This window comes from Neomonachus schauinslandi, chromosome 5 (genome assembly GCF_002201575.2).
Source record: "Neomonachus schauinslandi chromosome 5, ASM220157v2, whole genome shotgun sequence".
NCBI classification, from domain to species: Eukaryota; Metazoa; Chordata; class Mammalia; order Carnivora; family Phocidae; genus Neomonachus; species Neomonachus schauinslandi.
Genome location: NC_058407.1, coordinates 113,441,857 through 113,458,032, shown reverse-complemented (window position 1 = coordinate 113,458,032; position 16,176 = coordinate 113,441,857). Strand labels below are relative to the sequence as shown.

General features: G+C 43.8%; 1 protein-coding gene across 1 annotated transcript in view; it reads left to right on the top strand.

Moving 5' to 3' along the window:
• The window catches only part of GAD2 (glutamate decarboxylase 2), a 77,668-nt gene that overhangs the window by 49,443 nt on the left and 12,049 nt on the right, over positions 1–16,176 (top strand). Inside the window, exons 11-13 of the mRNA XM_021687153.1 lie at positions 1,742–1,806; positions 7,826–7,904; positions 11,417–11,566. Of these exons, the coding sequence (XP_021542828.1) occupies positions 1,742–1,806; positions 7,826–7,904; positions 11,417–11,566 (294 nt within the window). The remainder of the gene's footprint in view (positions 1–1,741; positions 1,807–7,825; positions 7,905–11,416; positions 11,567–16,176) is intronic.

Below are 16,176 nucleotides of genomic sequence, written 5' to 3'. Positions count from 1 at the left end.
CACCAAATTTCCAATTTCTTAGCTGGGCCAGCTAAGAAGATAAATTATAGTTCAAATGTTTTTGACTCCAGACCTAGTCACGCTAAAATGAAGATGTGCCCACCAAAACATTTTCAAATGAAAAAAAAAAAAGTCAAGATTTAGAAGGACAAAGTGAAGAAATTTAAGCATAGGCCAGTATTACTCAAAGTGCGGTTCAAAGATCAGCTGTTATCTACAAACTGTTCGTTACTAATCCACTATTACTAAGGCTGAACCAGGTAGATTTCCATGATCCCAGTGTTACCCTGCATAGTGGTTACCAGTCTTCTTTTCCTTCCCTGATTCACAGTGTGAGTTGTTCATTAGGCTACCAGAGACCCCATCTGTTTTACAAATGAAGACACTAAGTTGAACAATTCAAGTACCATCATGACCTGGGTCTCGGAACTGGAGAGCCTATTAAAGCTTGTTAGCTGAAACCGGAAGAGGATTATCCTGACAACTTTAAAAATAACAGTGTCTGTGCATCCTGAGCCAGCAGGTGCTATGGTCTCTCCTCTAGGATTTCTACTTAAAACAGAGCGGGGAGATCTTTTAACCAATTGTATTTGTTTTCTTTGAAACCTACCAAGTGTATCACTTATTATCTTAAATGTTTATACTCTTTATAATTAAATTAGAGAAAATCTTAAAATATTACACATTTGGAAAATCGGATAATTTTTCAAAGTGTAAAAAAACTGAAATTACAACAAACTAAAAAAAAGGCAATTATACCCTAACAGGTATTTTTTTTTCTTTAAAATTATCCTAGGATTATTTTTACCCACAAAGAATGCCAACATTTTCCAATGAATCTCCATCTTAACATCTTCTTTTTAAAGGAGATGAATGCATCACTACACTAATTCTAATCTTCAAACTTGAGTACGAGTTTTTAAGAGGCATGTTCTAGTCGCTCAACAAACTGGCACAAATTCTTCCTGCTTGTTTTCCTCTTTCTTTCTTTCTTTCCTTTTTTTCTTTTTTTTTTTTTTTTTTTTTTTTTAATTAATTTTTTTTTTATTTGCGAGACAGAGAATGAGAGACAGAGAGCATGAGAGGGAGGAGGGTCAGAGGGAGAAGCAGACCCCCCGCTGAGCAGGGAGCCCGATGTGGGACTTGATCCCGGAACTCCAGGATCATGACCTGAGCTGAAGGCAGTCGCTTAACCAACTGAGCCACCCAGGCGCCCATCTTTCCTTTTTTTCTTGACAGGGAAATTATCTTATCCTAAAATACATATTAGTGAAATAGGATTATGAAGCTGCTTCTTCCTTCTGGAATCATCCAGACTTGCCAAAGGAGTTTTCCTTACAATTCGGAAGCTGCTTAATGAGTCCCCTAGCCCATCCTCTGTACTTTCAACAGGGCAGACAACAGGGTTTCTTGTTCTGAGATCACGAGCTTTACTAGGACTATGAGTGGTGGTGATGCGTTGGGGGAAAGGATCTTTCCTTTGTGCAGACACAAGAAATGTGCCCCCAGTTTGGCTCCTTACACTAGTCTAAATGTGGGATGGAACCTGAAACCTTAGAATAGCTTCCAATTTAAACTTTGAAAGTCTAGTGCCAGAAGGTGACCAGCCCCCTGTCGCCTGAGCCTAAGGAGATGACTTTCACCCCACGAGACTCTCGCTATTCTGGAAGACACCAAACTTTAGAACTCTAGGCAATGAAAGACCTGTTACCCTGTTCCTTATATGATCTTCCTTTTGCAGGCAGCTTGGGGTGGGGGATTACTGATGTCCCAGAAGCACAAATGGAAACTGAGCGGCGTGGAGAGGTACACCCACTTTTCTTGCTAACAATGTAAAGTGTGAAAGCTAAATGTGTAAAGCAAGTTACATACAATTTCCAAGCACTGTTGAGACACAGGTGAACCCATTCTCTGCAGTGTTTGTGTGCCTTGATCTGTGTGGTCATAGACCCATGAACATTACATGTTAATAACAAAAAGACATCAAATCCTCTATCCAGTAGCCCAGGCAGAATGTTTCTCAAATAAATAGAGATTCCTAACTGGAGTCCGTGGTTGACCAGAGGGCTCAGCAATGACCTTCCTACAATCTCTGAACCAACTACCCAAATTATTTAAAACCTGTTGACAGGTCATAATTTTCTAGGGAGAAGATCTGTAGCTTTCATATTCCACAAAAGGATAATATCCACTGCTATAAGCAAACCAACAAATAACTTTGCACCTTGTAATTTATCAGTGTTGAAAGCATGGGTTTGAGGTTTAATACGGCCAGCTGAAAGCAAGACATACTTGTGAGAACCTCATCTCATGGTTTCCTTCCCATGATAATTTTCTTTTTTTACATAGCTCTGATGGATGCAGCAAAGCACCCTTTTTTTCAGTGACTAAGCAGTAGATGGTTGAGAAAAGCCTCCAAACCCAAAGGAGGTGATATTTGATTAGCATAAAACATATTCAGGTCTGAAGAGAAAAGGGGAAAAAAAATTATAGAATGCAAAATCAGCCTCGGGCTTTGCTGACTGTGCACAGAGGAAGCTCAGCGTCCCCATTCTCCCATTACACCATGGCAGGTCAACAGCAGAGGTGAGCTCTGATACACCAGGCAACTAACTGAGAAAGCCTGAGTTGGTCTGAGGCTGCCAAGGGCCCACCATGCCCTGCCCAGTAGCCAGATGCTGCCCAGGAAGAGTCTCCCACTGGCTTTGCCTCCAGATATCTTGGCACAGTTTCTGCTCTGGGATGAGGAGTGAGGCCGACGGAGCGTGGGAGCATCTGTCGGCGTTGGCTATGGGGCCAAGCCAGGAAGGATGCCCCCGGCGTGCTCCGTGATGCCCAGGCCCGCTCACACACAGAGAACCCGAGAGGCACGGGTCACAGAGGCAGAGTCAGGGGCACACTGCCTCATCTGTGGAAGACTCAAGAGACCCGCTGAGGCCCAAGTGGGCAGGGTAGCCATCCGTGAGTCTGCCGGCTGGGGTCAGCGGCTGGCAGGTATCGCCGCCCGGGCTCTGATGACAGGTTCCCACTTAGCTCCAGTCCTCTAGGGCTTCTCCCATGCCCAATTCCTTTTTGCCATGAAGATCTCTATGGAGCCAGACGCTTAAGGAGAAGGCAATGCACTACACAGGGAGAGATGATGGGGGAAAAAAAAAAAAAAAAGAGCAGCTTGGAAGGTGCCTGCTCGGATGATCAGAACAAGAACGAATTCTCGTGCTTTCAAGAGAGAGGCGGCCTGTACACAGTACCTTCTCTTCTTTAGTTTCTTTCTGACTGGCACAAAATGTAAGTGTCTATTATTGTACTTTTAATGCCATCTGGGACTCTGAGTGCCAAAAGCCAGGGAGCGTCCTCTACCAGTGATGACTTAAAAGCTCACTAAATTACCTACCCTGAGCCTTGGAAAAATAAACACCCACACACTTTTATACTAAAGACTGTTATTTCAGAGCAAAGCTTAGAACATTCACCGTGGAACATAGTCTCCTCCAATTGCCGCAGTTCTGAAACCGTATTGTACCTAAATCTATAAAGTGGAAGAGCCAAAGATGAAGTCCCCAAAAAAGAGGGACTGCCACCTCTGTACCCGAGAGTATCCGTCTTGCTGACTTATTAGCAAAAGGCACATCGTCTTTGGTGAATAAGCTCGTAGAGCCAGTGGAAACCCCTGGGCATAATGGGCATGGGCATAAGTTTAGGGACAAAAATTTGTCCCACTTGGGGGCACACGTGTTCCCAAGGATTCACTCTAAAACAGAGGAAATCCATGGTCAATTCTTGTCCCCAGATCAAGAGGTTTCCCCATGGTCACAGGGTCCCCAGAGTGCCCTCTTCACAACAAAATGGCACAAGTCACCAGAGCCTACCTGGCACTCCCTTTGAGTACCTACCAAACTCTCAAAAAGCAGCGTTCTTCTTGCTAACGCTGTCAAATTTTCTAGAGACGGCGTAGCTGAGAGGGTGTGCCCAGAGCCCTAACGCTCCCAAGTACGCTTCTGGGCATTGTAAACTGTCTTCTTTAATCCCTCCCCACAGCAGGCTGCTGTTTGCCTGTAATCTCCCTTTGCGGTCACCCCCTCTCAAGGCTTTCGGGCCCGGCTGAAGGTCCTGGCCCTGCTTCTGCCATGTTACCAATCACTGCCCGCACTCCTGCCCCGAGAGCCGGCGGTTTAGAAATTCAGCTCAGTAGTGACTGAACCTCTTCCATATGCAAGGCGCAGCACCAGGCCCAGTGAGGGCACAAAGACAAATATGGTGTGAAGCCTATTTTCAAAGGGCTTAGAATCTGGTAGGGAAGAGTGGCAGTCAATGATGGGTTAAACTTCAAGGCAGAGAAAGTAAAGGCTCAAGAGATAGACAAGAGAGCTGACTGGCAAGCACAGAGAAAGGGATGATTCCTGCTAAACGGGGTTATTCACAGAAGCCTTCGCGCAGGGGTGGGCATTGGGGCTGTGTCAGGCGAAAGTGGAAGATGGACATTCAAGGTGAAGAGCAAGGGCATGGAGGTTTGAAAGGGTCCTTGGAGGAAGTCCAGATAAGTTTGGATGGAGACTGAGAGGGACTCACGGCAGTGAGTAGGGAGCTCGTGGAGTGTCCACAAGTCCTGCCCAGGGAGTCTCAGTGGAGGGCCTGCCCACAGGACCAAGTCAGGATCAACATAAATCCCTGAGCTGAGAATCCCTGCTCTCGGAGCCATTATTTTGCATGGAGAGCATTATATTTCTCAGATTGGGAGGGGGGGTGAAAGCCCCTGCAGTAGCAGCCATGGGGAGGGGGCAGGGGGGCAGTGAGGAGACGAGTCATATGATCTCACCTGCCCTTTGGAGAGACAGCTCTGGATTTGGGAGGAGATGGAGGCCAGGGACCCAGTAGAAGCCACTGAGCTCTCGAGAATGTCCAGGTGAGGGGTAGCAGTGGTGGCAGAAGCTAAGGGTGCAAACCCAGGCGGTAGCGGCTGGGAGGGAAATAAGTGGATGAACCCAGCCATGTGGCTTCCATGCAACAGGACGAACCACCACAGAGACCTGCTTGTCTACGGGACCACATGCAATTTAAAGAACTAGTGCTTCTGTTGACTTCCCTTGCTTCTGAAACACTTTGTGTATGTATATAGATAAGTCGCGCTCTAATTACATGAAGACCATTGTATATTACAGAATGCTTAAACACTCTTTGTATATAACACTTTCTTTTGCCTTATTTTCCAGTACTTTAAGAAATTCCACACTCTCTGCCTTGACAGACTTTACAGTCTTATATAATATGTTGAAAAGTACGGGGGACATTTTTTTGTAGGTATCTTTGACCAAGCTAGCATTAGCTTGTTGTACTCTAGGAAGCATCTTCCTCAAAAGTTACAAGCACCAAGTACCACAGAATAAAGCACTTCATACAAAGTTTAAAAAAAAAGCTAGAGCTGCAAGGGGTGATATCGGGAGAGCAGAAAGAAGACAATGATACTAACATCTGAGGTTTGAGAGCTAGATGTGCGGGAGGAGGACAGTGTGAGGCACTGAGGCACAGAACACACGTGAAAGAACAGATCTGGAAGGATGAGGAGGGGCACGTTAATGAGTTCATGTGGGGTCTGCTGAGTTTGAGGTACAAGTGAGGGCACAAGGACATATCTTTTTTTTTTTTAAGATTTTATTTATTTATTTGAGAGAGAGAATGAAAGAGAGAGAGCACAAGAGGGGGGAGGGTCAGAGGGAGAAGCAGACTCCCTGCTGAGCAGGGAGCCCGATGCGGGACTCGATCCCGGGACTCCAGGATCATGACCTGAGCCGAAGGCAGTCGCTTAACCGACTGAGCCACCCAGGCGCCCCCACAAGGACATATCTTAAAACAGCCCTCAGGGAGTCAGTTTTCTCTAACTTACAATAAATCACAGAAGGTTCAGGACTGAACCTCACAGCAAAAGATTTTGAAATGAACCTGAGGCTGTTTTTCATAAATTGCCAACATTTCTCAAACAAACTAAGGGCATGTCATTGAATCACTCTGTGCAGCTTTTTGCCATCTTCATAAGGCAGCCCTTCTGCGAGAGAGGCAGGACAAGGAACTCAGTGACGGGTAGTCGTGGGCCTCGACAGCATCTGCTCTAAAAATTTAGACAAGTTGGCCACAGCATCGAAACAAACACCTCCAGTCAGAGAAATGAACAGTTATTCTCTCCTCCATCAAGTGTCATTACCGACAAAGCTGAGTTTCATCAGGATTAGGCATGGAGCTGTAGAACATTCTAGAAGCAGTGTATATGTGCTCAAAGTTCCACAGTGTGTAAATGATAGAATTGAAATCAATAGTAGGAGCCAAACTTGTTTAATGCTTACTGTGTATCAGAAGATGAGCTGGCCTATTTACTGATTCAGATGAGATCCCCAGGCCAGAAAACCTTCTCTGACTGGCCAACTGATGCCCACCACTCATCAGATAGAAGAATGGGATGTTTCCCAGCTTCTCATTTCTTCCCAAGGTTCTTGGGCTTGGGAAGCAACTCGAGTGCTGGGAGCAGGTGAGCCCAAGTCTGTTGTTCAGCCAGAGGAGGGCCAGCGATCTGCAGGACTCTGGAGCCAGCTGCCATGGGTAGCTCTACTTTCCCTCCTCCTGTGAGTCTGTTTATGCCAAGGTCACATTCATGATTCTCATCCCCAAGGATCCCTTAGGCTCTCAGAAGACATGCACAGGGGCTCACCTTGCCTGATAAACCCGTGAAGTGAGCGATGGGAACTCACTCATGGAGGGGACACTTGCTTTCCCTGGGAGCCAAAGGAGGAGCCGGTTGGAGCAGTTCAGCGGGAGTGAGAGAGAGAAGTTGAATGAAGTTGAAGAAGTCTGCAGAGAAAATAACACTTGATCTGGGACTTAAAGAATAAGTAAGATTTAGCCAAGTGGAGCAAAGAGAGATGACATTCCAGGAAGAAGAAATAACATTAAGAGACCCAGGAGCATGAGAATAGAATTTTCTGAGAATAAAAAATAATCTGGTGTGATGAAAATGGTGTCATGAAAAATGAAAATGGGTATGGGATAGAGCAAGGACATAAGACTGAATGCATGGCCTGTGCTCGCCCTTGATGGCATTATTATTATTATTATTATTATTATTATAAGAATCTGACCCAGAATTATGGTTTAGACTTTTCAAATAGCATAAATCCCTGACAATCTCTATTACTGATGGGAGAGCATTGTATTTCTCAAGTGTGTTGGGACAAAATAGATTGAAAACTGCTATAGGAACCATAGCATATCCCACCTGTGGTCTAGAAGGACGTGTCTGGGTCAGAGAAGAGATGAAAATGGGATGAACTAGAAGCTATTATGAAAGGACAGATATGAAAAATGTAATAATCAATTGAAGAGGAAGAAGGAGAGATGGGTGAGAAGAACAAAACTAAGCAGTGAAATAAGCCATCGCTTTACACCCCAGGCCACTATGGTAGTGCCTCCAGGAACAATATAGGCACGTGAGGACAGCCCCTTCACCTGCTTGGTGCCCTCCTCCTTGGCCGCCAAAGGCGGGATGCTGGACTGGATGATCCCAGTCACTCAAAGGGACTCTCAGATCACATGGAGGCTGGCTGAATTCCTCCATGGAAGCTAAGGGGGAGCCGCATGAAGATGCCCACCCTCGCCTACTCTCTCTGTAGACAAAAAAAAGGTTGTAGGTTTAAGAGTCCACGTCTTATGTTGTAAACTTAGTGTCATCCAGGAGTCTGAGAAACAATGCTAAGAACCTCAAAGCTCTGTTGGCCCGGCACAAGACCTTGTAGCCTGAGCCTGTCATAGGTGCCACCCTCTTAACTCCATTTCTTTCCTTTAGGGCCAACTCTGTGACATGGAACCCACACAAGATGATGGGCGTCCCTTTGCAGTGCTCCGCTCTCCTGGTTAGAGAAGAGGTACGTCTTTCCTGATTCATGGCCCAGTCCATCAGTAGAGTTTGGTAGAGTAAATGTGTGTAGTGATGGAATCAGAATGAAGGATGATTCACAGCCTAGAACAGCGAGCCATATCCAAAAAGAAGAAATCGTTCATGAGGATAATTACGAAGTCCTGCTCTTATTTCCATGTAGAGGATGATTCTATTTTGAGTTGACAAGACAAGCATGTTTCTTACATGGCTAAATTATGCGTGTGTATGTCTGGCTTACTTTATTTAGCATAATGTTTGCAAGGTTCATTTATGTCATAGCATGTACCAAAATTTCATTCCTTCTGTGGCTGAACAATATTCCGTTGTATGAATGTACCACAGTTTGTTTATCCATTCATCCTTCAGTGGACATTTGGGTTAATTCTGCTTTTTGGCTGTTATGAATAGAGCTGCTCTGAGCATTTGTGTACGATTATTTGTTTGACTATCTGTTTTCAAATGAGGGAACTGTTTTCAATGGAGGAATGGAGCTGCTAAATCATATGGTAATTCTATATTTACCTTACTGAGGAACTGCCAAAGTGGCTGAAACATTTTACTGTCCCACCAGCGTGCATGAGAGTTCCAACTTACTCTACAACCTTGCCAACATTTCTAAGAAAACACAGCTAAATTTAGCTCTTAAATTTAGGTCTTTGAACCATTTTGAGTTAATGTTTATGTACGGTGTGAGGTATGAGTTTGCATGCGATATCCAGTTCCCCCACTACCATTTATTGAAGAGACTACTCTTTGTCCATTGAATGGTCTTGGCACCCTTGTTGAAAATCAATTAGCCATAGATATATGGATTTAGCTAAATTGCACTTCTAAAAAAGGCATAGAACATTAGGTTGTACTCAGCAGGGTCCACAATGAGTCAAGAGAAACTTAGCATTCATAAAATACTAATGGGTTAAAAAAAAGAGTTTCAGAATGAGGAAGGTCGTAGTCTCCCACTGTCCTCCATGCCTGGAGTGGTTGCTTAGGTCAATGCCAAATTGCATATGGGACCCCAACAAGCTAGGGTTCAAACAGTGGGGAACAATTGGTGAGCATGTGAGAGGGATGGTTGAAATAACTAAGGATGTTTAATTTAAAAAGAAAAAGAAACTTGAAGGGCTGGAGGATGGCAGCCTTCACAGTTTAAGTGACTCTCAAGTGGAAGAGATTCATTTTTTCCTTGCAGCTTCAGGGAACGGGCCCAGTAGCACTGGGTTTGAATCAGAATATGCTATGATTTTAGGTCTGACTTCCGGTCAATGAAAGGAAAGCTTTTCTAAAAATTAAGCTTCCCCAGAGGTAATGAATCTGGGTAATGAAATAAATTCACTGCCAGGGGAAGTGATTGGAGATTGGACAGCCACTTATTAGTAAGAAGATAGAAAAGATTCCTTCGTTGAGAAGGAGTAAAATAAAAGCTCTAGGATCCCTTCCAAATCCAAGAGTTTATGATACTCTGACGGCATGTCCCTTATTGAGATATAAGGAATAATGCCATTGTATAAGACTGTATTAAGTATTCTGTGATAAGAGAGTTCCGGGTTTAAAAAAATCCTAGGGTATTTTAGATTGAAGAGTTAAAAGGAAGTTTTGTTACTTCGGGGCATATCAGAGCCTTTAATATGCTGATATATATTGCAACTACCTTTGAAGAAGGGATTTATGATGTAGAGTTTCCTAAATTTATTTGACCCTGGGAATTTCTTTTACAGCAACTATTTGAGAGCACAGCAATTATTAGTGTACTTAAAATAGTTGGCCACATAACGGTCTATAACTTTTTAATGGCTTGGAATCAGAGTATTTATTATCTCATTAAGGCCCTTTATGTGAAAAACATGACTTTTATTTATCCTTTTGTATAGTGAGACTGATGCCGGCCAGCCTTTGGGAGGTCCTGTGTTTTGAGTTGCTTTTCCTATCCCAGGTCCACTCTATCCACCATTCCAGACTCTGGGGTGATCTCCCTACGACTGTGGCACCTTTTTGTGAGCAAGCTTACATGCCAAGCTTCTGTGACCATGAAACAAAATTGAAGCACCTGTTGCAATTTTCAATCTTATTGGTCTTTGAGTGAATTTTCTTTTTCAAATCCAAAGTCATTCTACTACTCTATTACCGTTATTTAATTTCCCTGAATCTCAATGAATTCAACTGCAAATGAAGCCCAAACTATAGGGTCGAGCTCAGCTTCATTGCCTACCATATGGTCTTTTAGGACCCAGTTAAATTTTAGTTGCATTACAGTTTGCTTTCATTTGATACATTTTTTTTTTTAAAGAATTCTCACTTCTAACTTCAACTTGGTGACCACGTTTTAGGCTTCTCTCTTCTCTTGTCATGAGTCACAAGGAAAAAAAAAACAACAAATGTCAAAGCTTCTGTAAAATCACAATTATACTGTAGATAATGAAAGAGTCAAAGGCTTCCTGTGGTTCGTGACAAATTGAAACGTGGTGGGGTTTCTGGTGAGGAGACGGACAATGCTGTTTTAGTCAGAGAGCATGATTCATTCACTGTTCTTTGGAATCGTTCAGTCACTTTGCCACCCATTTTCCATACCAAGCTCCTGGTGATGGGGCAAATTAATGATCATTGGCAATGAAACGTCCCAAACAAACCACCACAAGCAACCGAGTATAAAAATGCAGTACTAACCCCTCTTGAAAGGGGAACATGGCATTTGAAAGATTGGTTATTTAAGACCTCTCAGAATAACAATGTCTTTATTGTTTTAGATTTCAGCATATAAAAATAACAATAAACTATCTTAAAAGCTATGACTTCCAAAGAGGACTCAAACCCTAACAGCCAAATGATAAAGTACTTGAACTAAGTATGAATGAAACACTAGAATAATCTCACTATTAGTATTTTACAGAACCAAAGAGTTTCTAAAGTATTTTAATTACAACAAAATTAAAACAGCAGGATGTTCCCTCAAAGAACAAACATTATATTCTGATTATGATTGTTTCTAAAGAAACACATTCTCTTAAAAAGAAGAGTTAAAGCATATATGCCCCTGTTGTTAACCTGTAGTTACATTTGACCCTGAGCCATTTATCCCACAGAACTGACCTATCCCCACAGCTCATACTGTCCAGATATTGGTCCCATTTTATTTTATTTTTCACTTTTTTAGAGAGAGAGAGAGAGAGTGTGCACACATATGTACGAGCGCACAAACAGTGGTGGGGAGGGGCAGAAGGAGAGAATCTTAAGCAGGCTCTATGCGGAGCCCAACGCAGGGCTCGATCTCACGACCCTGAGATCACAACCTGAGCTGAAATCAAGAGTCAGACACTTAACCAACTGAGCCACCCAGGCACCCCTTGGCCCATCTTAAACATTTGATTCTTCCTGCTTTCTTTCTCCAGGAAATTTGGTGTCCCTTTAAAATTTTTTTTTCTTAATAATTTTCACCACAATGTAAATCTAACAGAGTACTTGATCAAGTCAGTAGAGTTTCCTAAGTTTTCTCTTCTCTTCTAGGGATTGATGCAGAGTTGTAACCAGATGCATGCCTCCTACCTCTTCCAGCAAGATAAACACTACGACCTGTCCTACGACACTGGGGACAAGGCCTTACAGTGCGGACGCCACGTTGATGTTTTCAAATTATGGCTAATGTGGAGGGCAAAGGTGAGCTTGTGTAGATAGGCCGAATGTCAACTAAAGACAGAAACTTTATTTGGTGACCCTTATTATGAGGTTAAAAATGGATTTCCAAATCGAAAATTACCCGGAATTAAGTTTCTTTAATCCTGTGTCTAGATATCTGCCTTCTGCATGGGCAAGGACAGGAGCCAAATTGCTTCTAATGCTCACCCATCTGGAAAACAAACCCAGATTGCATTCTACAGCAGAACATCTGGATTCTTAAGAGGCATTTTGTTGTTGTTGTTGTTGTCTCTCAATTCTTGGTTTTTACCCAGTGATTGATCCCTTGGGGAAGTTGAAGCCCTCCTTTTGTTTGGAGGACAAAACCCACCACGATAGCTTCCTTTTCACATTTCAACTAGATATCGTCTAGTTATAAAGCTTTAAAAAAAAAAAAAAAAAAAAAAACCCTGGAACTACCCAGTGACTTCGTTTTGTAAGCTTTCTCTGTTTACCCCAGAATTTAACTACCCTTGATCACTCCCCTCAGAAACAGAAACTCTGTAATGCTGCACAGTTTGGGCTTGACTCATTGCCGCCTTCAAAGAGGATACCTGTGTGCTGAAATGTAAGCAGGCTGGAAAGGTCAAAGATTTTCTTTCTCATTTGGATGAGATTCCTAATTTCAATGTTACAAATCAGTGACTTCCCACCTGGTTTCATTTACCTCCCACAGGAGGCAATGGCCAGAGCCAGCTGGACATGCCAGAGACACCCAACTGCTAGAAAACCCACCGCTCAAAGAGTCCACAAGGGAAACTTGATGAAGGAAACAATAAAGGGCGAGGTTAGAGGGAGGCTGGCACGCCCCGAGGCCCTCCATGTTTGAGGGAGGGGCTGGATTGGGCTGGATGCTTTCTCAGTAGCCCACACAAATAGGGGGGGGGCCCTCCCATCCCAGGGGACACACAGATAACTTGGTCAGCACGCGTGCAACCTGCCAGGGTGAGATCACAGATTGTGCCTGTGTAAGGAACCATGTCTACAGCAGAAAGTTCCCTATGCCGTGGTTTTGGGGGTTTTTTAATTTAATTTTATTTTATTTTATTATGTTAGTCACCATACAGTACATCATTAGGGTTTTTTTAGCATTTTTAAAAGATTTTATTTATTCATTTGAGACACAGAGATACAGAGAGAGACAGAGAGCGTGAGCAGGGGGAGAGGCAGAAGGAGAGGGAGAAGCAGGCTGCCTCCTGAGCCAGGAGCCCGATGCGGTGCTTGATCCCAGGACCCTGGGATCATGACCTGAGCCGAAGGCAGACACTTAATCATCTGAGCTACCCAGGTGCCCCACATCGTTAGCTTTTGATACAGTGTTCCATGATTCATTGCTTGCGTATAACACCCAGTGCTCCATGCAGTACGTGCCCTCCTTAATACCCATCACCAGGCTCATCCATCCCCCCACCCCCCTCCCTTCTGTAACCCTCAGTTTGTTTCTTGGAGTCCATAATCTCTCATGGTTCATCTCCCCCTCGGACTTCCCCCCTTCATTTTTCCCTTCCTTCTCCTAATGTCCTCCATAAGACTTTTCAAAGTCAACTGAATGCCTGAGCAGGAGAGAGGCAGATAGCTAACAAGAAACAGAGGGGGTTTGGGTGTGAAATAATGCAGTCAGCAACTATCTAAAGGAAGCCTCTAAAGATCTATTCGGAAAAAGGGAGTTTATTTTTTTTTACTTTATTTATTTATTTATTTGAGAGAGACAGAGTGAGAGGGAGAAGCAGGCTTCCTGAGGAGGAGGGAGCCCGATGTGGGGCTCGATCCCAGGACCCTGAGATCATGACCTGAGCCGAAGGCAGACACTTAACTGAGGACACTTAACGAGTGAGCCACCCAGGCGCCCCTCTGAATCTCTTCTAAGTGGTACTAAGTATGGAGCGGCTGCCTGGAGTTATTGCCCTAGTAAAAGTGGTGGGATGGGCAGGGGCCCCCTCCTCTCTCAAAAGAGCTTGCACAAGGACACTTACTGGGTCCCCACCACCCAAGATAAGACTCATTCTTTGGAATGAGTCTCATTTGGCAAAAATAAATAAGTCAAGAGCAGGAGTTATTGGCGTCCTCTCAAACTGTTTGAAAATGAGTAGGTTTTTCATTTCATTGATTGGTGGGAATCAAAACTGATGAACATGAACATCAGCTAGGCAGTGGAGGAAAACTTGATCTCTAAATATTGCTCAGGATCATCCTTTTTGTCCCCTTTTCCTGCGGTGTTTCTATTACGATGACGATCATTAGCTATATTTACGCAAAAGTGTTCCTCTCATGCTTCATCGGTTCCTGCAGCTCCTTTTCCATCTAAAGCCCCCTCGCCAGCATGGGGCAACGGTTGGCTGTAAGAGAAATAACTTGCAGGCCATCAGGTGTGAATGAAACAACAAGAACAACTGAAGCCTGAAATAAGGGCCGAGGAGCTAGACTCTAACGCGCTGAAGTAAAGGCATCAAAAGAGGGAAGAAAAAAAAGAAAAAAAAAAAAAACAAAGAAACAATCCCAGCAGCCGCATAATTTATCCGTAAAAGGGATGCATATTCCTTTAATTCCTCATGCCAAACTTAAGTATCTAGACACATAAATGGCAAAAAACTTCCATTTGCTTTTCGACTTAAAGCTGCGTGTTTTGCAAAATGAAATGGTAATAACGATCAAAGCCCTAAGCTCAGTCCTACAGTCCAGAGGAGTGGGGAGGGTAGTCACCCTCTTGTGAGAGCTCTCTAGTGATGCCAGCCAGGGAAGAAGTCAGCCTGCCCTCAGAAGAACTGAGAAAGAGCAAGCTATGACATTCCATCTCCTATTCCCTCGGGCATGAGAAAAGGATCTGCAAAAACAATACTGAGGAGGAGGCAGCATTAATCAGTAAACCCTCTGTTATCGGATATGCCTGGAGACTGCAGCATTCAAGTGAATCCACATTTTCTCCTTCGCAATACAAACCACATGAAAATAAGTAACCTAACTATAAATATTCCTTAATCTGTTAATGACTGATGGAGCTAAATGCACTGACAGACAGCCTCCACATTAAGTCCAAGAGAACTTGATGAAAGCAACTATATGCAAAAAAAAAAAAAAAATGAGCCTCTTGATGTGATGCTGGCAGGCTTTCCGGACAGTAATACCAGACGTAAGCCTGTCAGGAGCAAAGGCCCTGTGCCTGCCCTCAGCTCTGTTCTTAGTGAGGAGATCTTTCATTTTGTCTGTATTTTATTAGAGAATGTTAAATAAGACTTGGTGGTTATTTTCCAGATTTTCCAGATTTCCTCGGTGGGTAAAACTCAGAGTAGATAGAAAAAAACAAAAAGAGAGGAAGGAAGGAAGAAAGGAAGGAAGGAAGGAAAGAAGGAAGGGAGGAAGAAAGAGAAAGAGAAAGGAAGGAAGGAAGGAAGGAAAGGGAGGGGAGGAAGAAAGAGAGGGAGAAAGAGAAAGGAAGAAAGGAAGGAAGGAAAGGGAGGGAGGGGCAGAGGGAGGGAGGAAGAGTGGGGGAGGGAGGGAGAGGAAGGAGGGAGGAGAAAGGAAGGGGGAAGGAAAGAAAGAGGGAGGAAGGAAGGGAGAGAGAGAGGGTGGGAGGGAGAGGGAGAGAGACAGAGAATGAACGAACCTTAATTTTAGGTCTGCAAGCATGGCTCAATGTGTAACTACCTAGTTTTCATGGTAAATTTCTCTGTGTATGGTTATGCAAATTAGCAGGTTTCCTTACAGTTTTCTGTGATTGGCCTCCCTCATTAAAAATGTAGATAACAGGGGCGCCTGGGGTGGCTCTGCCTTCAGCTCAGGTCATGATCCCGGGGTCCTGGGATCGAGCCCCGCATGGCGCTCCCTGCTCAGCGGGAAGCCTGCTACTCCCTCTCCCTCTCCCCCTGCTTGTGTTCCCTCTCTCGCTGTGTCTCTCTCTGTCAAATAAATAATCTTTAAAAAAAAAAAAAATGTAGGTAACAGAGGGACTGGCAAATGGCTGAGAAAAAAAAAATACCAGGAGAAAACCATTAAAGGGAAAGTGATACGACGCACCCTTTGCTGAGTGACTGAATGAATGTTCACTTTCTCTCTAAAATATCAATTTATTTTAATAAGTAGCTAATGAGTATCTGTTATTGTGCCTGATGCTGGGTGGGATGAGGGGGCCACAATTTTCCAGACGAGGTAAGCTAAATGCACAGATAACCATCACATAAGACAGAAAATAACTGGTTGTAAAAGAAACACAGACGCACCTTGAGAAGTTAAAGGATGGAAAGCCCATTCCTAGTTTGAGAGCCAAAAATGATTTATTAAGAGGTCGCCTCGGAGACGGGTCTAGAAGAGGATAGGTAGAATACGTAGGATTTCAACCAGCAGAGCTACGTTATTAACGCAACTAACCTGGTGCCGATAGAGATGGTTCCTCAGAACATACTCTGTAAAAACACTGCCCCAGGGATTAAAAGTAGACTTCCATCCACTCATCCATTCATTCCACAAATGTACATTGAGCACCTAATGTATGCCAGCCCTGCTGGTACGAGCGAGACAGTGGTGAACAAAAGAAACGCCAGTGTGTGCCCTTGTGGAGTGTGCATTTCAGCCATGTCAGCCTAAACCAATCCTAAGTG